Raw genomic sequence first — 24,073 nt, 5'->3', positions numbered from 1 at the left:
ACGGATCGGAGCGTGGAATGTCAGATCCCTTAATCGGGCAGGTAGGTTAGAAAATTTAAAAAGGGAAATGGATAAATTAAAGTTAGATATAGTGGGAATTAGTGAAGTTCGGTGGCAGGAGGAAAAAAACTTCTGGTCAGGTGAATACAGGGTTATAAATACAAAATCAAATAGGGGTAATGCAGGAGTAGGTTTCCTAATGAATAAAAAAATAGGAGTGCGGGTAAGCTACTACAAACAGCATAGTGAACGTATTATTGCGGCCAAGATAGACACGAAGCCCATGCCTACAACAGTAGTCCATGTATATATGACAACTAGCTCTGCAGATGACGAAGAAATTGAAGAAATGTATGATGAGATAAAATAAATTGTTCAGGTAGTGAAGGGAGACGAAAATTTGATAGTCATGGGTGACTGAAATTCGACAGTAGGAAAAGGGAGAGAAGGAAACATAGTAGGTGAATATGGATTGGGGCTAAGAAATGAAAGAGGAAGCCGCCTGGTAGAATTTTGCACATAGCACAACTTAATCATAGCTAACACTTGGTTCAAGAATCATAAAAGAAGGTTGTATACATGGAAGAATCCTGGAGATACTAAAAGGTATCAGATAGATTATATAATGGTAAGACAGAGATTTAGGAACCAGGTTTTAAATTGTAGGACATTTCCAGGGGCAGATGTGGACTCTGACCACAATCTATTGCATATGAACTGTAGATTAAAACTGAAGAAATTGCAAAAAGGTGGGAATTTAAGGAGATGGGACCTGGAGAAACTGACTAAACCAGAGGTTGTACGAAGTTTCAGGGAGAGCATAAGGGAACAATTGACAGGAATGGGGGAAAGAAATACAGTAGAAGAAGAATGGGTAGCTCTGAGGGATGAAGTAGTGAAGGTAGCAGAGGATCAAGTAGGTAAAAAGACGAGGGATAGTAGAAATCCTTGGGTAACAGAAGAAATATTGAATTTAATTGATGAAAGGAGAAACTATAAAAATGCAGTAAATGAAGCAGGCAAAAAGGAATACAAACGTCTCAAAAATGAGATCGACAGGAAGTGCAAAATGGCTAAACAGGGATGGCTAGAGGATAAATGTAAGGATGTAGAGGCTTATCTCACTAGGGGTAAGATAGATACTGCCTACAGGAAAATTAAAGAGACCTTTGGAGAGAAGAGAACCACGTGTATGAATATCAAGAGCTCAGATGGCAACCCAGTTCTAAGCAAAAAAGGGAAGGCAGAAAGGTGGAAGGAGTATATAGAGGGTTTATAGAAGGGCGATGTGCTTGAGGACAATATTATGGAAATGGAAGAGGATGTAGATGAAGACGAAATGGGAGGTAAGATACTGCGTGAAGAGTTTGACAGAGCACTGAAAGACCTGAGTCGAAACAAGGTGCCTGGAGTAGACAACATTCCATTAGAACTACTGATGGCCTTGGGAGAGCCAGTCATGACAAAACTCTACCAGCTGGTGAGCAAGATGTATGAGACAGGTGAAATACCCTCAGACTTCAAGAAGAATATAATAATTCCCATCCCAAAGAAAGCAGGTGTTGACAGATGTGAAAATTACCGAACCATCAGTTTAATAAGCCACAGCTGCAAAATACTAACGCAAATTATTTACAGATGAATAGAAAAACTGGTGGAAGCGGATCGGGGAAGATCAGTTTGGATTCTGTAGGAATACTGGAACACGTGAGGCAATACTGACCTTACGACTTATCTTAGAAGAAAGATTAAGGAAAGGCAAACCTACGTTTCTAGCATTTGTTGACTTAGAGAAAGCTTTTGACAATATTGACTGGAATACTCTCTTTCAAATTCTAAAGGTGGCAGAGGTAAACTACAGGGAGCGAAAGGCTGTTTACAATTTGTACAGAAACCAGATGGCAGTCATAAGAGTCGAGGACATGAAAGGGAAGCAGTGGTTGGGAAGGTAGTGAGACATGGCTGTAGCCTCTCCCCAATGTTATTCAATCTGTATATTGAGCAAGCAGTAAAGGAAACAAAAGTAAAATTTGGAGTAGGTATTAAAATCCAGGGATAAGAAATAAAAACTTTGAGGCTAGCCTATGACATTGTAATTCTGTCAGAGAGAGCACAGGCTTGGAAGAGCAGTTGAACGGAAATGACAGTGTCTTGAAAGGAGGATATAAGATGAACATCAACAAAAGCAAAACAAGGATAATGGAATGTAGTCGAATTAAGTCGGGCGATGCTGAGGGAATTAGATTAGGAAATGAGACACTTAAAGTAGTAAAGGAGTTTTGCTGTTTGGGGAGCAAAATAACTGATGATGGTCAAAGTAGAGAGGATATAAAATGTAGACTGGCAATGGCAAGGAAAGCGTTTCTGAAGAAGAGAAATTTGTTAACATCGGATATAGAGTTAAGTGTCAGGAAGTCGTTTCTGAAAGTATTTGTATGGAGTGTAGCCATGTCTGGAAGTGAAACAAGGACGATAACTAGTTTGGACAAGAAGAGAATAGAAGCTTTCGAAATGAGGTGCTACAGAAGAATGCTGAAGATTAGATGGGTAGATCACACAACTAATGAGGAGGTATTGAATAGGATTGGGGAGAAGAGAAGCTTGTGGCACAACGTAACTAGAAGAAGGGATCGGTTGGTAGGACATGTCCTGAGGCATCAAGGGATCACAAATTTAGCATTGGAGGGCAGTGTGGAGGGTAAAAATCGTAAAGGGAGACCAAGAGATGAATACACTAAGCAGATTCAGAAGGATGTAGGTTGCAGTAGGCACTGGGAGATGAAGGAGCTTGCACAGGATAGATTAGCAGGGAGAGCTGCATCAAACCAGTCTCAGGACTGAATACCACAACAACAACTTCAAACTGTCTTTGTAGCAATCAGTTTGTATTAGTTTACAATACATTTTGTGCATGTAGCAGTAATTTATTTATCTGATCTGGTTTTTAGCATGGTACCTCCTAATGGGATGGAAGCAGGAGATTGTAATTGGAAAACATAATTGTAGATATGCACTGGGACAGATATTCTTGTAGACAATAGCAACGAAAGTTGGATTAGTCCAATCTGCAGTGGTGTATACATTGCAGTGGTTCAAGTAATCTTGTGCCAATGCTAATGTTCCCTGGAAGACCCAAAAGTAGCATCATACAGGAAGATCAGCAGAATAAACGTCAGAGGACTTCTACTGCGCCTGAAATCCACAAAGTAGTAAATACATGTGAGCTCCCCCAATCTCTGTCTTAACTGTGCATTGCCGTCTTTGTGAACAGGGTTTAAAGGGGCTCATCGCGAAGGCAAATCCTTTATTATGCAAACAAAGTAAGGGGAAAAGATTGCAGTAGCCCAGCAACATAAAAACTGGAGTGCACAACAATGGTTCATGGTGTTGTTCATAGACAGGTCTAAGTCTGAATTATTCGGTAGCAATCTTTGAATGTTTGTTCATTGATCTTGAGCAGAACACATGAAGAGTTAGTGTGTGATGCCAATGGTGAAGTACGGTGGAGCATCAGTCATGGTGTTGGTACGTTTTGCAGGTGATAAAGCCAACGATCTAAGAAGAATTAACGGGAATATTAAAGAAATCACAGGATACTGGTAAACAATGCTGTTCCATCTGGCAAAAGACTTGTGTATCGTGAGTTTGTTCTGCAGCAGAAAAATGAACTCAACCATGCTTCTGACTTCTGCAGAGGGTGACAGTAGGAAAGAGAAATGTGAGGAACTGAAGAACACGACTTTCATACTTTGAAGAGGCTAAAATCTATCGCATATTGTATTAAACTTCATGATAGAGAAAATATTTATGTTGTGGGTCTATTTAGTTTGTATGATGTGTTTTGGCATTGAAATAAAGATATAGTTTTTATTATGGGTGTTGGAGAACTTTTCGCTTGTAGTGTATACTCCACAAACTACTGTATGGTGCATGGCAGGGGATACCTTGTACCACTATTAGTCATTTCTTTTCCTGTTCCACTCAAATAGAATGAGGGAAAAACAACGATCCACACACCTCCGTATGAGTCCCAATTTCTCTTACCCTGGCTTTGCAGTCCTTACACAAAATGTACGTTGGCAGCAGTGGAATTGTTCTACAGTAATATGCCAATACCTATTCACTAAATTTAGTCAATAGTGTTTCATGAGAAGAACATCCTGTTCCCTCCAGGGATTCCCACTTGAGTTCACGAAGCATTTCCGTAATACTCACATGTTGATCGAATCTACCAATAACAAATCTAGCAGCATGCCTATGAATTACTTCATTGTCATCCTTGAATCTGATCTCGCGTGGATCCCAAACACTCAAGTGGGTCTCAAGAATGTGTTGTTCTGGTTCACTGTACACGGTCTCATTTATAGATGAGCTACACTTTCCTAAAATTCTCCCAACAAACTGAAGTCGACCATTCGCCATCCCTCCTTATGTACTCATTCCATTTTATAACACTTTGCAACATTATGCCTAGATATGTAAGCAACATGACTGTGTCATGCAGAAAGACACTGATACTGTATTTGAATATTGCAGGATAGTTTTTCCTACTCATCTGCATTAAGTGACCATTTTTCTGCATTAGAGCAAGCTTTCATTCATACGCTTTCCTGTACATTACAGCATCATCAGCAAGTAGCCTCAGATTGCTACTCACCCTACCCATCAGATCAGATCATTTATGTATGTAGAGAACAAGAGCAGTCCTGCTACACTTCCCCAAGACACTCCTGATAATTCTGTTGTCTCTGACTAACACTCACTATGGAGGGCAACATACTTGGTTAAGAAGCCTTCGAACCATTGACGTATCTGGAACCATTTCTGTGTGCTTGGACCATTGTTAATGAGCAGGGGGGGGGGGGGGGGGGGCATTGTCTTAAACACTTTCCAGAAATCAAGGAATATGGAATCTGACTATTGCCTTTCATCCATGGTTTGCAGGGTATCATGAGAAAATAACAAGCTGAAACACAGTATGGAGGAAGAAGCATAGACCAATGAAGGCGAATAGTTAAATAAGTCGCAAACCATAGAACACTGCTTATCATATTAAATTTCACATCATTGTATTTCTAGACTGTAAGGCCATATCTTGTGGTACGTAGCTGATTCGTAGTATTCTACAGTTGGTGAACTGTAGTCACTGCAAAATTACAAGTGTATTACAGGAGTGTACGTGGATAGAACAGCCTAAAATAGAGTGATTTCTGTATGCCAAGAGTCTGGCCTTACCACAGTGGTAACACATCTTCCCGCCAGATCATCGAAGTTGACCACTGTCGGGCTGGGCTAGACCTTGGAAGGGTGACCATCCAGTTTGCCGAGTCCTGTTGGCAAGCAGGTTTCACTCAGCCCTTGTGAGGCAAACTGAGGAGTTAGTTGATTGAGAAGTAGTGGCTTTGGCCCCAGAAACTGACATTATAGCTGGGAGACCAGTGCGCAGTCCACAAGCCCCTCCATATCTACTTCCAGTGATGGCTGTGGGCCTTCATGGCCTGTTTGGACAGAGTTTAGTTTTTCAAGAGTCTGACCAGAGATATTATTCATCATGAAATAGTCTCATATTTGGTGATAACTGTATTTCACGGGAAGCTATGTTCGACTGAAAACAGGAGGTCAAGAAAGAATCATGAACAGTGAGCATCCCTGACCACCCTGCGGAATTTCCCAGCTGGAACCACTTTGCAACTTATGGAAATAATGATCCGTAAATCTCTGTATGACAATGAATGACAAGGTGGCTGCCTTGGATTGGTCTTATACAATTGCACGCATCATAATACATAAGGGATGGAATTGTCATACAGTTTGTGAACTTTGAGTTCCCCACCAGTTGGCTCCAGAGTTGAAATAGAAGAGGTTCGACATTTCTATGCAATGTCTCATGTGTTACAGGGAAGAATGAGACAATTTCTTTACATTTAGTTGTAGTCATAGGATGATCACTACCATCCTGATCGAAAGTGAACCTCCATGGAAAGGTAACATATTGAAATTCCAGCCTTATGATAAACTGCAGGGTGGTGATTCTTCAGGGAAGCCTGGAATTCTCAGGAAATTCTGTGTTTTTAACCTGGCATTGAAATTGAATTTTATTGAGTTTTATATACCACTAATTTTAAAATATGTAATATTTCAAAATGTGTTAATTATATGAATATTATTCCATATAAAATATTAGTGTTTAAAAACTGCAGTTAAACTACTGCTGAGAGGAAACAAAAGTCATTACTGCAGCATTCTGCTCCCCCCTCCTCTGCTTATCATTAATTTAAAATCAGGAGCTTCTTGACACTATCTTCTTCCTCGTGACACTATCTTCTTCCTCACACCTGGAATTATCAGTTTTTCCAACATTTGAGTAGCCACCCTTAACTGAACTGTGACAAGCTATTTGTTGCGAACTACATGGACTCCTGGCAGTGTTTCTTGACTTCCTCAAGGCGTTCGATACAATTCCCCACAGTCATTTAATGAACAAAGTAAGAGCATATGGACTATCAGACCAATTGTGTGACTGGATTGAAGAGTTCCTAGATAACAGAATGCAGTGTGTCATTCTCAATGGAGAGAAGTCTTCCGAAGCAAGAGTGATTTCAGTTGCGCCGCAGGGGAGTGTCATAGGACCATTGCTATTCACAATATACATAAATGACCTTGTGGATGACATCAGAAGTTTACTGAGGCTTTTTGCAGATGATGCAGTGGTGTATTGAGAGGTTGTAACAATCGAAAATTGTACTGAAATACAGGAGGATCTGCAGCGAATTGACGCATGGTGCAGGGAATGGCAATTGAATCTCAATGTAGACAAGTGTAATGTGCTGCGAATACATAGAAAGATAGATCCCTTATCATTTAGCTACAAAATAGCAGGTCAGCAACTGGAAGAAGTTAATTCCATAAATTATCTGGGAGTACGCATTTAAAATGGAATGATCATATAAAGTTGGTCGTCAGTGAAGCAGATGCCAGACTGAGATTCATTGGAAGAATCCTAAGGAAATGCAATCTGAAAACAAAGGAATTAGGTTACAGTACGCTTGTTCGCCCACTGCTTGAATACTGCTGAGCAGTGTGGGATCCATACCAGATAGGGTTGATAGAAGAGATATAGAAGATCCAACAGAGAGCAGCGCGCTTCGTTACAGGATCATTTAGTAATCGCGAAAGTGTTACGGAGATGATAGATAAACTCCAGTGGGAGACTCTGCAGGAGCTCAGTATAGGCTTTTGTTAAAGTTTCGAGAACATACCTTCACCGAAGAGTCAAGCAGTATATTGCTCCCTCCTACGTATATCTCGCGAAGAGACCATGAGGATAAAATCAGAGACTGATGGCCATAGTTGTTAAGTCCCATGGTGCTCAGAGCCATTTGATAAAATCAGAGAGATTAGAGGCCACACAGAAGTATACAGACAATCCTTCTTTCCACGAACAATACGAGACTGGATTAGAAGGGAGAACCGATAGAGGTACTCAAGGTACCCTCCGCCACACACCATCAGGTGGCTTGTGGAGGATGGATGTAGATGTAGATATAGATCTGATTCTTCTGGATGCAAAACCAGTCGTTGCTCAGCAAGGAGGGGGGCAAAAAAAAAACAATGTTACTAGACATGTTTAGTTGGGGATTCTTGGAACACCTTCCATACATCCTTGATAGAACCCAGTGATTTTCGTCAGTTGGATCTCCTTAAAAATCATCATTTTAATAACAGGCCATAGCCTGAGAGGTCATTCAGATGAAAAGTGCCACATGAATTCCTTGTTGCAAGCATTCATCTACATCTACATCTACATCCGTACTCCGCAAGCCACCTGACGGTGTGTGGCGGAGGGTACCCTGAGTACCTCTATCGGTTCTCCCTTCTATTCCAGTCTCGTATTGTACGTGGAAAGAAGGATTGTCGGTATGCTTCTGTGTGGGCTCTAATCTCTCTGATTTTATCCTCATGGTCTCTTCGCGAGATATACGTAGGAGGGAGCAATATACTGCTTGACTCTTCGGTGAAGGTATGTTCTCGAAACTTCAACAAAAGCCCGTACCGAGCTACTGAGCGTCTCTCCTGCAGAGTCTTCCACTGGAGTTTATCTATCATCTCCGTAACGCTTTCGCAATTACTAAATGATCCTGTAACGAAGCGCGCTGCTCTCCGTTGGATCTTCTCTATCTCTTCTATCAACCCTACCTGGTGCGGATCCCACACTGCTGAGCAGTATTCAAGCATTGGGCGAACAAGCGTACTGTAACCTACTTCCTTTGTTGTCGGATTGCATTTCCTTAGGATTCTTCCAATGAATCTCAGTCTGGCATCTGCTTTACCGACGATCAACTTTATATGATCATTCCATTTTAAATCACTCCTAATGCGTACTCCCAGATAATTTATGGAATTAACTGCTTCCAGTTGCTGACCTGCTATTTTGTAGCTAAATGATAAGTGACCTATCTTTCTATGTATTCGCATCACATTACACTTCGCTACATTGAGATTCAATTGCCATTCCGTGCACCATGTGTCAATTCGCTGCAGATCCTCCTGCATTTCAGTACAATTTTCCATTGTTGCAACCTCTCGATACACCACAGCATCATCTGCAAAAAGCCTCAGTGAACTTCCGATTTCATCCACCAGGTCATTTATGTATATTGTGAATAGCAACGGTCCTATGACACTCCCCTGCGGCACACCTGAAATCACTCTTACTTCGGAAGACTTCTCTCCATTGAGAATGACGTGCTGCGTTCTGTTATCTAGGAACTCCTCAATCCAATCACACAATTGATCTGATAGTCCGTATGCTCTTACTTTGTTCATTAAACGACTATGGGGAACTGTGTCAAACGCCTTGCGGAAGTCAAGAAACACGGCATCTACCTGTGAACCCGTGTCTAAGGCCCTCTGAGTCTCGTGGATGAATAGTGCGAGCTGGGTTTCACACGATCGTCTTTTTCGAAACCCATGCTGATTCCTACAGAGTAGATTTCTAGTCTCCAGAAAAGACATTATACTCGAACATAATACGTGTTCCAAAATTCTACAACTGATCGACGTTAGAGATATAGGTCTATAGTTCTGCACATCTGTTCGACGTCCCTTCTTGAGAACGGGGATGACCTGTGCCCTTTTCCAATCCTTTGGAACGCTTCGCTCTTCTAGAGACCTACGGTACACCGCTGCAAGAAGGGGGGCAAGTTCCTTCGCGTACTCTGTGTAAAATCGAACTGGTATCCCATCAGGACCAGCGGCCTTTCCTCTTTTGAGCGATTTTAATTGTTTCTCTATCCCTCTGTCGTCTACTTCGATATCTACCATTTTGTCAACTGTGCGACAATCTAGAGAAGGAAGCACAGTGCAGTCTTCCTCTGTGAAACAGCTTTGGAAGAAGACATTTAGTAATTCGGCCTTTAGTCTGTCATCCTCTGTTTCAGTACCATTTTGGTCACAGAGTGTCTGGACATTTTGTTTTGATCCACCTACCGCTTTGACATAGGACCAAAATTTCTTAGGATTTTCTGCCAAGTCAGTACATAGAACGTTACTTTCGAATTCATTGAAAGCCTCTCGCATAGCCCTCCTCACACTACATTTCGCTTCGCGTAATTTTTGTTTGTCTGCAAGGCTTTGGCTATGTTTATGTTTGCTGTGAAGTTCCCTTTGCTTCCGCAGCAGTTTTCTAACTCGGTTGTTGTACCACGGTGGCTCTTTTCCATCTCTTACGATCTTGCTTGGCACATACTCATCTAACGCATATTGTACCATGGTTTTGAACTTTGTCCACTGATCCTCAACACTATCTGCACTTGAGACAAAACTTTTGTGTTGAGCCGTCAGGTACTCTGTAATCTGCTTTTTGTCACTTTTGCTAAACAGAAAAATCTTCCTACCTTTTTTAATATTTCTATTTACGGCTGAAATCATCGACGCAGTAACCGCTTTATGATCGCTGATTCCCTGTTCTGCATTAACTGATTCAAATAGTTCGGGTCTGTTTGTCACCAGAAGGTCTAATATATTATCGCCACGAGTCGGTTTTCTGTTTAACTGCTCAAGGTAGTTTTCAGATAAAGCACTTAAAAATATTTCACTGGATTCTTTGTCCCTGCCACCCGTTATGAACGTTTGAGTCTACCAGTCTATATCCGGCAAATTAAAATCTCCACCCAGAACTATAACATGGTGGGGAAATCTACTCGAAATATTTTCCAAATTATTCTTCAGGTGCTGAGCCACAACAGCTGCTGAGCCCGGGGGCCTATAGAGACATCCAATTACCATGTCTGAGCCTGCTTTAACCGTGACCTTCACCCAAATCATTTCACAATTCGAATCTCCGTCAATTTCCTTCGATACTATTGCACTTCTTATCGCTATAAACACGCCTCCCCCTTCACTGTCCAGCCTATCTCTGCGGTATACATTCCAATCAGAGTTTAGGATTTCATTACTGTTTACGTCTGGTTTCAGCCAACTTTCTGTTCCTAGTACTATATGGGCGTTGTGACCGTTTATTAATGAGAGCAGTTCTGGGACCTTTCTATAGACGCTTCTGCAGTTTACTATTAGCACATTAATATTGTTATTCCTTGTTGCATTTTGCCTACTCCTGCCTTGCCGCGTCTCAGGAGGCGTCTTGTCGGGCCTAGGGAGGGAATTCTCTAACCTAAAAAAACCCCATGTGCACTCCACACGTACTCCGCTACCCTCGTAGCCGCTTCCGGCGTGTAGTGCACGCCTGACCTATTCAGGGGGACCCTACATTTCTCCACCCGATAGCGGAGGTCGAGAAATTTGCACCCCAGCTCTCCGCAGAATCGTCTGAGCCTCTGGTTTAAGCCTTCCACTCGGCTCCAAACCAGAGGACCGCGATCGGTTCTCGGAACGATACTACAAATAGTTAGCTCTGATTCCACCCCGCGAGCGAGGCTTTCCACCTTCACCAACTCCGCCAACCGCCTGTACGAACTGAGGATGACCTCTGAACCCAGACGGCAAGAGTCATTGGTGCCGACATGAGCAACAATTTGCAGTCGGGTGCACCCAGTGCTCTCTATCGCCGCCGGTAGGGCCTCCTCCACATCTCGGATGAGACCCCCCGGCAAGCAGACAGAGTGAACACTGGCCTTCTTCCCCGACCTTTCCGCTATTTCCCTAAGGGGCTCCATCACCCGCCTAACGTTGGAGCTCCCAATAACTAATAAACCCCTCCCCCCGTGTGCCTGCTCGGACCTTGCTGAAGGAGCAGCCACATGTCCACTCACAGGCAGAGCGGGCGATGCCACACGGCCAGCCTCCACATTGACCCTCCGCCTCGTGCGCCGCGAACGCCGCTGAACCCGCCACTCCCCTTGGGGAGAGGGTGGCCCAACCGCGCCCGGTACCCGCGAAGATGTCTCGACAGCAGGGACAGTGGGTGAAGCATCTAACACCTGGGGTGCACCATGCATTGAAACCCTTATCAAATAATTGAACATGCATTTAAATATAATGTGGTGAATAAATTAAAAAGTAAAACTAATTTCAGGCTGGTAATCATGGAACTTCTGCTGCTACCCTGGTCTTTGATTCATTTGTCTATTGGTTTGTTATCATATAAACATAGAAATCAGATACTGTGGTTATTATGAAGCAGCCATTGAAGCTGGCCATGTTGTACCAAATCATGCGCCAACAGCTTGGTGGCCAAACTTGCCAAAGCTACTGTTTAGCTGTGGGCCTTCATATGGGTATACAAATAACTGTTTATCATTTTTATATAAAAACTCGTGCAGAAATTTGTAGTTAGTTAGATGGCACAGGTGCCCCTGTGTCTAATGAAACTGGTTACGCCAATGAAAAGACTCGAATACAGTGTTTTAGGTGGACATATAAGTGCTCATATTGATTGTAAATGCTACCTTACAAGAAGTAGGAGCATGCAAAAACACCAAATCTTTTGATGCCTCACTTTCAGCTTACTGGTGTTCTGTTTTTAGTGTTTAATGAAGAAATCTCTTAAGACCAATATGCGTTTATGCATTGTATTAATTTGTATTTTGTCTTATCTTCCCCTGTGTTTCAGCCCACTGGCTGTGCATAGAGGGAGTCCAGCCAACTATTCCTGAGAATCCACCACCAGTTTCAAAAGAAGTACAGAAAGTGGAAAGCATTGATCCTGTTAGTAAACTCAAGAAGCCAAACAAAAACAAAACAGATGCTGCAGGGAAACTGACAGCACCAGGGTAATATTTCCAGCTCTTCTCACGTCATGTTCCATGTAGTTACTTAATCTTTAAGAAATAACTTATTAGTGTTTTGGGTTTGTATTAATAAAAAAAAGTGCTTTTATCTGATTTTAAAGTCATTTATATTGAAAACTGTTGTGTACAGGAATGTTTCACCCTCAAATAATAGTAGAGAAATTCAGGACATTTTAAACAGGACGTCCTCTAGTTATGATGAATGGCAACTTCCTTTAATTGTGCGTAAATGCAGATAATACTTAATGAGCAGGAGTGAAAAACCTAATAAGTTTTGAATAAAGCATTCTGAATTCATTTTGTTGCAGCATTCAGTCATATCAATAAACATATCTGGTAGTAATGGTATGATGTTGATGAATAACTAAAAATCACGCGTAGAGAGGACAAATGAACAACTTCAATTTATTGGGAGAGTTTGGGAAAAGAGTTGCCTCTTTCTGACTTGCTCTTCAATATTTCTCAAGTGTTTGAGATCCCTAGAAAGTGAGATTAAAGGAGAAGATTGAAAGAATTCAGAAGTGCACATCTAGAATATTACAGAATGGATCAAGAATGGTACACGAGAGAGAGAGAACATTGGTTTTGCAAGTCACTGAAGTTTGAGAAGCCAGTATTGAAGGCAGATGATACCATTCATCTGCTTTCATTGCATATCTTCTGGATTGATCACACAAGCAAGATGATAAGAGTTTAGTACACCTACAGAAAAATGCAATTTTTTTTCACATTTGCATTTCTTTGATGGAGTTGGAAATGATGGGACAAATACTGTCACAAGGTAGACTCTGTCATGGAGTATACGTTGATGTACAAAGTATTTACATATGCTCATGTATATGTCACCAGACGAAACACCTACTTATCATAGTGTCAGACAATTATGTGTTTTTTTGTTGACATTTGTGTTTGCTGGCAGATATCATAACTCATTGCTGTGCTTTTATGAGGCTACACAGAGTGAAATTTTCCAGCAAAACATCGCCTTTGTGGCATGACATATAACATGTTCTAATTAACTCTGTCTGACAGATTAACCAAGTTTTGCAAAACATACACTCATATGGAAAAAAACGTAGCTTTCTTTCAGTGTATGCAGCATAACATCCTAAAATATGTGATTTTCATCACTCATTTGTTAAAATATGTCATGCTCTAAAACACTGTGGCAAAAAATAGAGTGCTTTGTTGTTAACCGTATAGAATTTATTACATAAAACCATATAGCATCATTCTTCAGTTAAACCTTCCGGGCTGAGAGGCCGTGGTCGATGTATAAAATTTCAACCTAACGTTTCATCTCCATCTGCAGGAAACATCTTCTGAAATTGTCTGGCTACTGCCGACCTCAGAAGATGTCTCCCGCAGATGGAGACGAAATGTAAGGCGGAAATTTTATACATTGACCACAGCCTCTCAGCCTAGAAGTTTTAACTGAAGGCAACACCGGCCATGAAAGCCTACATTGTATGATCATACAGCATCAATTAATTTTTTGAAAGACCATTGAAATTTATTATTAATGTGTTTTATGTACAACTATTCAGAGATGCTTAATAATCAATAATGCAGAATATTTCCAATGTAATCTCTAGTTTTGAAAGTCTGTTTTTAATGATTTTGAACTAATAATGTTACTAATATTTAATCTTTCAGTGTGCAGAAACTTCGTAATGTTGAAACTGTTCATGTGAAGCAGTTGGCTACTCATGAACTATCTGTTGAGCAACAGTTGTACTACAAAGAAATCACTGAAGCTTGTGTTGGTTCAGATGAAACAAGACGAGCAGTAAGTCAATATTTAAATATTGTCTTCCCTTTCAAGAGTACAAACTACCTTCTAATGAAAACTTTGTATATCAGTTTAACAATTAGACATGTGCCGGACTACATCACCTCTTGGAAAGTGTTTAAAGTATGGCTGTTTCAGATTTTTTATGCAGATCATTTATGTAATTTCCATTAGAGGCTTGTGATTTATTGCTTTTCTTCTCCTTCTTTGTCTGCTCTGATACTAACATTGGTTGATAAACTGAATAAAAAATAATTTTCACACGGGCATCGTATAACATTAGATGTCAAGACACACAGCACACTCCACTGCAGAAATACATATTTTACCAGTTTCTTAGCCGTTCTTGTGTTCTAAAAAATAATATCAACAATAATAATACAAATTTATTAAAATCTAATTCCATTAACTCTTCTAAGTTCATATGCATTCAATATCTGTGCATAATATTTCAGGAAGCATTGCAAAGCTTAGCATCGGATCCTGGTTTGCATGAAATGCTGCCACGTATGTGCACTTTCATTTCTGAAGGTGTTAAAGTCAATGTCGTGCAGAATAACCTTGCACTTCTCATATACCTCATGAGAATGGTGAAGGCTCTTCTTGATAACCAGTCACTATATTTGGAAAAATATGTAAGTACATTTTCACATTTTTCTGTTTGTCTATCAGTTAAAATTGTGGCATAAGAAAGTTGAATTGCATTATCATACATTGTAATTAGTTGTTTTTTGACAGATAATAGCATATTTATTGATTGACAATACACTATTACTACTATTACATTTATAATGGAAAACATTTGCAACGTGAAACTGCAACAAAAGTAGAAAAAATATCCTGTGTCAAATGATGGTGGACCAACACCAGTGAACAACTGTTGGCTGAAATGTGAATGTGATTTATTACTTGCTCCATAGATTACTACATACCTGTCAAGTAATGTCATGAAGTTCAAAGTCGGGCCAGCCAGTTACATAGTCAATATATCTAAAACATCGTCCAGTCAACCTGCCTCCGGAGAGGAAGTTGCTAATGCATGAATGTGTGGTGGCACTCAACTCGAAGATTATCCTATTTGAATCCTGCTGGTGAAAGAAAGTCAACCAGAAAGGGTAGGAGAAACGGTGGGGTAAAATTCTTGATCACCAGACTTCTTGCCAGTCTCCCAGATTTAATCCCAAACCTCTCCACAGTGTCTCATGAAGTGAGGGCATGTGGCACTGTAGATGGTGATTTGCCCATCAATTGGGGGTGTTAAGCCCAGTGACATCTATTACACATTCACCAAAACATGTACTTCATTGGTGAACAAGTCAATATGTTTAAAACATTATCAATATTTTCCTCAGACATTCTCAGTTGCTTGCTCCTCCCTTTATCCAACAGTGTCCCTGTCTCCATAAATTTCTTGTGCCATGCACAGATTGAAGGGCGTGATGATGGAGCTCTTCCAAACTTCGTTCTGGAGTTTCGTTAAGTCTGAAGATCCGGTTTTGTTTCAATAAACTAGGACACACATTGTCGTGAGAAGTTGCCATTTTATAGAGATTCAGTTCCTTCCATCAACAGAGCATCTGAAACACAAAATTTAAGTATATATAAAAACTTTAGCAAGCAGTGATTACAAATTGAAATGCAAGTCGCCGAAATGGCGAAAGACTTGCACCTGGCAAATGGTTTACCCAATGGGAGGCCCTAATCACATGACATTTATTTAATAAAAGAAATTTTGTTAAAATATATCAACACCTGCCACTGTAATAAAATTTTGAAGTTGTAAAGGGACTTTATGACAACCTGTATTTTATTCAAACATTATGAATTACCCCAAAGAAAATGCTCTATTGAAACACAGTCAGCACAGATTTAGAAGATATTATTCTTATGAAACTCGGCTAACTCTTTACTCACACAAAGTGATGAGTGCTGTCAATAAGGGATTTCAAATTGGTTTCTAGATTTCTTTCTAGTGGAATATTGTCTCTTTATTTATTTATTTATTTATTTATTTACACGTCAAGTTCTGCAGGACCAAATTGAGGAGCAAATCTCCAGAGTCATGGAATGTGTCAATACGTGAAATAACAACATAAAAGTAATAACAGATAAAAATAAAATCTTCATTAAACTGAAAAAAAATCTAGCCATAAGTCCAATGCAATCAACAAAATAGCAAGAATCAGTTTAATTTTTCAAGGAACTCCTCAACAGAATAGAAGAAGTGATCCATGAGGAAACTCTTCAGCTTCGATTTGAAAGTGTGTGTATTACTGCTAAGATTTTTTATTTCTAGTGGTAGCTTGTTGAAAACAGATACAGCAGTATACTACACACCTTTCTGCACAAGAGTTAAGGAAGTCCAATCCAAATGCAGGTTTGATTTCTGCTGAGTATTAACTGAGTGAAAGCTGCTTGTTCTTGGAATAAGCTAATATTGTTACAAGAAATGACAGTAAGGAATATATATATTGAGAAGCCAATGTGAAAATACCCAGACTCATGAACAGGGGTTGACATGAGGTTCTGAACTTACACCACTTACTGCCCGAACTGCCCATTTCTGAGCCAAAAATATCCTTTTAGAATGGGAAAAGTTACCCAAAAATATAAAACCATATGACATAAGCAAATGAAAATAAGCAAAGTAAACTAATTTCCGTGTCAAACGATCACTCACTTCAGATACCATTCGAATAGTAAAAATGACAGCTTTGAACAAGATCCTGAATGTGGGCCCTTCATGACAGTTTACTATCTGAAAACCTAGAAATTTGAACTGTTCAGTTTCACTAATCATATGCCCAGTTTGTGACATTAAAATGTTGGGTTTTGTTGAATTGTGTGTTAGAAACTGTAAAAACTGAGTCTTACTGTTATTCAGCTTAAGTTTATTCTCTACAAGCCATGAACTGCACTATTTTAAATCAAGCCTATGTTGCACAGAACATCCTTTACTACCAAGCTAGTGTCATCAGCAAACAGAAATATTTTAGAGTTACCTATAATACTAGAGGCCATATCATTTTTATAAATAAGGAACAGAAGTGGCCCCAACACTGATCACTAGGGTACCCCACACTTGACCGCACCCCACTCAGACCCCTACATCACAGTCATTCCCAGCACTGTGAATAATGACCTTTTGCTGTCTGTTGCTAAAGGAAGAGGTGAACCATCTGTGGACTACTCTCCTTATTCCATAATGGTCAAACTTCTGGAGCAATATTTTGTGATCAACAGAATCAAACGCCTTAGTTAAATAAAAAAATGTGCCTAGCATTTTATTTAACCCATCCAGGGCCTAACAGAGAAAAGAGAATATAGCATTTTCAGTTGTTAAATGACTTCTAAAGCTGAACTGTACATTTGATAGCAAATCATGTGATATAAAATGATCCATTATCCTTACATACACAGGCTTTTCAGTAACTCAGCAAACACTGTTGGCATAGAAATAGGTCTAAAATTGTCTACATTGTCCCATTTTATAAAGCGGTCCTACCACTGAATACTTTAATCATTCAGAAAACTGACCAGTCTTAAAGGAAAAATCACAAATATGGCTAAGTACAGGGCTAACATGTGCAGCACAGTACTTTAATATTCTACTAGGCACTCCATCATATCCATGAAAGTCCTTAGTCTTCAGTAATTTAATTATTGACTCAATCTCCCCCTTATCAGTATCACAGAGAAGTATTTTGAACATGAATCTTGGAAAGGCATTTGCCAAGAGAGTTATATGATTCCCTGTAGAAACAGTTTTTATTTAATTCATCAATGCTCAGAAAATGATTATTAAATACTGTATGTATAGGTGATTTATCAGTAACAGAAATATTTGTACTACGAACTGACTTTATATCATCGACCTTGTGCCGCTGACCAAACACTTCCTTCACAACTGACCATATGGTTTTAATGTTATCCTGTGAATTAGTTATTCTATTTGCATACCACATACTCTTTGCCTTCCTAATAACATTTTTAAGCACCTTACAGTACTGTTTGTAATGCACTGCTGTAGCTAGATTGTGACTACCTTTAACATTTTGATATAATTCCAGCTTTGTTCTACATGATATCCTTATGCTTCTAATCAGCAACCTTAGGACCTTGTCCAGAACCTCTCCCCTAAATCCTTTTTTCTCTTTACCACTGTGACACCTTACACACCCATCTCCTACATGCTCCCCAAAATCCACAAACCCAACAATCGTGAAAGCTCCATCGTATCTGTTCATTGTTCCCCCGCTGAAAGATTTTGGTCCTCGTTGACCATGGTCCAACCGATTGCCCAAAATCTAGCCTCCCATGTCAAAGATACCAGCCATTTCCTTTACCAACTCTCCATCATCCCCACTCCTGTATGTCCCTACTCCTCACTGTTAGTGCCACTTTCCTATATACCAACATCCCTCATGGCCATGGTCTTGGCCACTTTCCTACACACCAATGTCTGTCATACCCATGGTCTTACCACTGTTGAGCACTACCTGTCCCAGTGTTCTTCAGACACCAAATCAACTACCTCATTCCTCATACATCTTAATAACTTATCCTAACACACAGTTACTTCTTCTTTGAAGGGAAAGATTACAAAAAAAAAAAAAAAGTCCACTGCACAGCCATGGGCACTGGCATGCCACTCTCTTATGCTAAACTGTTTATGGACCATGACATTCCTAGCCTCCCAAAACCCCAAACCTCTGGTCTGATTCTGGTTCATTGATGATATCTTTGTGATCTGGGCTCGGGGCCAAGACATCCTGTCCTCATTTCTTCCAACCTCAACATCTTCTGTTTCATCTGCTTCACCTGGTCCTCCTCAACCCAGTGTACCACCTTCCTGGATACTGACCTCCTCTCTGATGGCTCCATCCACATCTCTATTTATTTTATGACCACCAACAGTACTTGCATTTTGACAGTGTCCATCCTTTCCACACCAAAGAATCTCTCCCAGAAAGCCTGGCCACCCAGAAAAAGCATATCTGTGGTGATAAGAACTCCTTTGCTCAATATGCTGAGTGTCTCATAGAAGCTTTCAAGACAGGCATAATCTCCCAGACCTAGTCCACAAACAGATTTCCTGTGCCATATCCCACACGCCCCAATCCTCCGCTACACCCAAGAACCACCTACAAAGAAACACTCCCTTCATCACCCAATACCATCCTGAACTGGAACAACTGCACCTCATCCTTAGTGAGGGGTTTGATAATCTATTGTCGTGTTCTGAAATGAGTACGTCTCACCCAGATCTTTCTCACCCCACCGTGAGATCCATTGCCCAGACAACCTCCACAGCAACCGAGACCCTCCCTATGCCACTCCCAATCCCAATCACTTACCACAGGGATCATATCATTCATTGAGGCAGAAAAGCTTCTGTCCACAAATCAGCACAGATTTAGAAAGCATTGTTTGTGTGAAACTCAGCTTGCCCTTTTCTCGTATGACATCCTATACACCATGGCTGGAGGATAGTAGGCAGATCCCATATTACTAGATTTCTGGAAAGTATTTGACACAATGCCCCACTTTAAATTGTTGACGAAGGCCTGAGCGTAGGGTTTAGGTTCCCATATATGCGAGTGGCTTAAAGACATTTTAAGTAATAGGACCTAGTATGTGTGCGTCAGTGGTGAGTGTTCATCAGAGACGAGAGAAACATCAGGATGCTCCAGGAAAGACTGACAGATTCTCTGTACACTTAAATAACCGGATGGACAGGGTGAGCATCAATTTAGACTATTTGATGATGATGCTATGGTGTATGGGAAGGTGTCATCATTGAGTGACTGTAAAAATGCACAAGACCAAATTTGTAGTTGATGTCATACAGGTAACTTGCATATCAAATGCTACTGCGCCCCATTATTGAGTACTGTTAGAGAGTTTGGGATCCCCACCAGAATGCATTAAGGGAAGTCATCAAAGCAATTCAGAGGTGAGTTGATAGATTTGTTACTGATAGGTTCGATCAGCGTACAAGTTTTGTGAAATCAAATGGGAATCTCCAGAGGGAAGATGATGATCTTTCCACAAAGCACTAGTGCACAGATTTAGAGAAACGGCATTTGAGGCAGACTGCAGAATGATTCTGTTGCCACCAACATACATTTTGCTTAAGGATCATGAAGATAAGATGTGAGAAATAAGGGCTTGTATGGAGGCTTTTAGACATCCCTGGTTCTATTTACGAGTGCAGTAGGAGAGGAAATGACTAGTAGTGATTCAAGGAACCCTCCGCTGTGCACCATACGAGGTTTGTGGAATATGTATGTAGATGTAGAAGTCGATGGAAGACGCGCTCTGTCCACCCACTCAGCTCTTCCTGTTCAGTCATGTAACAGGCTTATCCTACCCCAGAAGAGGCTGGGCCACCGGTGAAAGCAGCTGCCACATTCCAGCTCTATTGCAATCATTACAGTGTTTTATATTGGTATTGACTACCAATCAGCTGTTAACCAGGATGAAATGCCACTGCCAAACTGTGATGAAGAGCAAAGTGGACCACCATGTGGTGCATCATGCATCTGAACATAGGATGCTTGATTTCAACAGCTGTTTCAGAATCTGGGCCATCTGCATCCTCCCCTCCTCTACCAGCTTTTTTTAATTGTGTGGATGTGAGTTATCCTTGCAACACACACTTTGCTCACTGTGATTGCCCTGGCCTCAGTCTCCGATAACCCACTGCCCCCATACCTTCCATCTGACAGTTCCCCTTCCTCCACATTATCTCCCTCTAAACTTCAAGTCCCTACCTCACCCTCAGTGTGCGCCGTTCACTGCTGTCTCCAACACTCATGCATCGCATGCATGGCGTGTGCACATGTCACCTCTCCATCCCGCATTCCTAGCCAGCAAACTGTCTACCTCCCTCCGAGCCACTAGTCACACATCCACAACCCCTCCCCCTCCCTGTACGGATCCCACCCAATACAACCCCCATCCCCAACACAGCCCACCTGCCAAATTGCAGAACTGGAGTTGTGCTTTCAGCTGACATCTTGTAGGGTCATAGCACATACACGTCTGTGCATGTGTGTGTGTGTGTGTGTGTGTGTGTGTGTGTGTGTGAGAGAGAGAGAGAGAGAGAGAGAGAGAGAGAGAGAGAGAGAGAGAGACAGGGAGGGGGGAGGTCTGCTATACACCACCCCCCTCCCTCACAAGAAGTTATTTAAATCCAGATACAGAAAATATTGCTAATTAATACTGGTGACTGATGTAAGTCACATTACCTGTAATCTTTAGTAATATGCCTCTTTGTGGGCACACCTACGTGTTACCAAGATTTTTTCAACTACACTGCAGAAGTTTCGCTGGAAAGCCCTTACACATCCCGTATACAATCCTGACTAGTCCCCAAGCAATTTCCATATTTTTGTAGCCTTGAAGAAAGATGTTGGTAGTTGTTGATTTGCATTGGACGAAGAGATGCATGCCTGGGTACGATTATGGTTTTGTAGGCTGCTGCATACATTTTTCCATGAAGGCGTTGGCCATCTTGTCTCCCAGTGGGATAAATGTATTAACAGCTTTGGTGATTACTTTTGAGTAAACAGTTTACTTACCTTTTCTCCACATGGCTCCGTGCCCCTAATGCAAAGGTCTGGCACAGTTTTTCTTTCATGTGTTAACATTTTTAATACCTCTGTACAATACAAAAATATAAACATATCAAATTGTAAATGTATACAAAGATTTTTTACTGTAAGACATCACTGTAGTTTGATAGCACTCTGTGGATTGCAGAAGTAACTTGTATGCTGTATATGCTTAAAATTGTTAGTTTTAGGACTTTTTTGAAAAAAAAATAGTCTGTATACTTCTTTAAGAAATTATGGATGTTTAAATCAGTTAGATAATTTGTAAAGTCTTTGGAAATTTTTCTTTCAGCATAAATATTTCAAGTTGTTTAATGAGATTTAGCTTCTTTCATTAGCTATTTTGTGAAGTAAGTGAGGTTGATGTGGATGTAATTCAGTATGTCTCCTCCATTACAAATGGTTAGCTATTGTAGATGTTTTATAGTGGCTAAGTCTAAAAGCATTGTAATTTGTATACTCTACTATGTTCTATTTGGCAATTGTTTGTGTTTACTGTGTGACACAATTGATGACCAAGATTAATCTTGTTTGTGGAGAAGTACATTGTAACAGGAGTATCTTTAAACTACTTTAGTACAAATGTTTATGTTAATACAATTTTCTTAAAAATGTTACTCATCAGGGTAGTAAGGGAATGGCAGTGAGAAAATTTTATGAAACACCTACAATCCAGCTTTGCTCAAGCACACTGTAGATCAGCACGAGCCAGCTGCTAGACAAAACATTTCAACATGGTTATTCGGCCACCAAGAATATGACATCAACACTTCTGAGTATGAGTGTGAGCGAGCTCAATGGAAACATTTGACCAGTGCAAACCAACCTGCTTTCCTTACTCTTATAACATAATGTAAGAAGCACTAGTTAGGATGCATCAAACACCTAAAAGGGGTTTGATGAAGCAGTTAAGATACTGAAGCAAATTGATTAAGACAATTCAGCAAAACTTAAGACCACTGACGACTCATAATGAGCGAGACTGATTCAGTCATTACAAATAACTTCAGCAGAGCTGTTCCTCAATGCCGTGAAATCTCCACACCACTGTCCTAGAGTCAGTCAATCAGCAGGGTCGATGGCATTCATGTTGTCCGCATTCGATTCTCTGTTCATTATATTGTAATATCTTGCGTGAGATTTTTTAGCTGTTGGTCATACGCTCATTGCCTGATGTGATGACAACTGATCCATATCATCGGATGACAATGAACCAGCTACCTGTAATAAAGCTGCCACTGATGGGTAGTCCCTGAGTGTACCAACACTTTCCACTTCAGGGCAACAACTGCTCTGAAGCAGTTCAGGTCAGACAGCTTACCAAAACGGAGGGCCAGGATCACCATTCGGCATGGCATCAGACACCACTCTCAGGACGGCTTTTGAGCCAAACACACACACACACACACGCCCCGATTGCCTGCTCATCTTTAGCAGACCTGCCAACTGGAATGGCTTTCCAGACAAACAAGTGGGCAACCTGCCACACACTAAGTCACCGGCTTGCACACAGTGCTGATGCAGCAATCTTCGGCAGCCCTGAGTCTGTCTCTGGATTTGGTAAATTCCCTTCAGCTTATGAAGCCAACAGCCCCCATGGAAGATACAGCAACAAGATGTAAACTGAGGAATAAAAGAGGTAATATTTGATTTTCTTTTATTGCATCTGACAACACCACCCCGGTACCTCAGCCACCATCCTTACAAAGCAGTAGGGGTTTCCAGCCCAGGAGTGACTACCCCTACAAGTTGGATGTCAGAAGTGCTGAAGCCCAGCACCAATTGAAACTGGAGCGCAAGCAGTATTGGCCAAGTCTAAGGAGGACAATGATTTGGGAAGTGGTTCTGACCTGACACACTAATGTTTGCACAGTCACATAGGATGAGTCAGAAAGAAACATTGTACTTTTCCTCAGGTAATTTGTATTTTTTGCTGTCCAGAATAGGACTTAAAGTCTAGAAAGTTACTTTTAGTAGACCAAGCGAGCCAGTTGATTTATCTGAATTTAAGGGTAAGAACTGGGTGGAGTACATTGTTCCAACACATAAAATTTGTAATTTAATGGATGATACTGCACCTTGTGAAACTTTGTGCCTGTGATATGTGCTCTCATGTAGTAGATATGGACACACAGCAGTAATTGCTCAGTGTGTTGATGGATGATGATAAGGCGTGCCTTGGTTGCAACTATAGTTGTTGAGTTAGTACTTGTAAGCAGTACTAGTTTAGTGAAAAAAAAGGGGGAAAGTAAATTGCACAAACATGGTGCAGATGCAAGCAGCTAGTCCTAGTGATTTGATAACAGCTCCTATGGATCAAGTTTCTAAATTGTTAAGAGGACACTGAACAACAGAATGCACACAGTGAACAGCTAAATCAATAGTTACAAGTTTTACTGGCAGAACAGCAGCTA

At 40.8% G+C, this 24,073-nt stretch overlaps 1 protein-coding gene across 1 annotated transcript in view; it reads left to right on the top strand.

The window, feature by feature from the left end:
* LOC126272179 (transcription initiation factor TFIID subunit 6) overlaps positions 1-24,073 on the top strand; it is a 128,778-nt gene that overhangs the window by 31,871 nt on the left and 72,834 nt on the right. Inside the window, exons 4-6 of the mRNA XM_049974832.1 lie at positions 12,071-12,230; positions 13,905-14,037; positions 14,496-14,675. Of these exons, the coding sequence (XP_049830789.1) occupies positions 12,071-12,230; positions 13,905-14,037; positions 14,496-14,675 (473 nt within the window). The remainder of the gene's footprint in view (positions 1-12,070; positions 12,231-13,904; positions 14,038-14,495; positions 14,676-24,073) is intronic.

Source organism: Schistocerca gregaria, chromosome 5, assembly GCF_023897955.1.
Source record: "Schistocerca gregaria isolate iqSchGreg1 chromosome 5, iqSchGreg1.2, whole genome shotgun sequence".
Lineage (NCBI taxonomy): Eukaryota > Metazoa > Arthropoda > Insecta > Orthoptera > Acrididae > Schistocerca > Schistocerca gregaria.
This window is presented reverse-complemented; position numbering and strand designations above follow the sequence as displayed.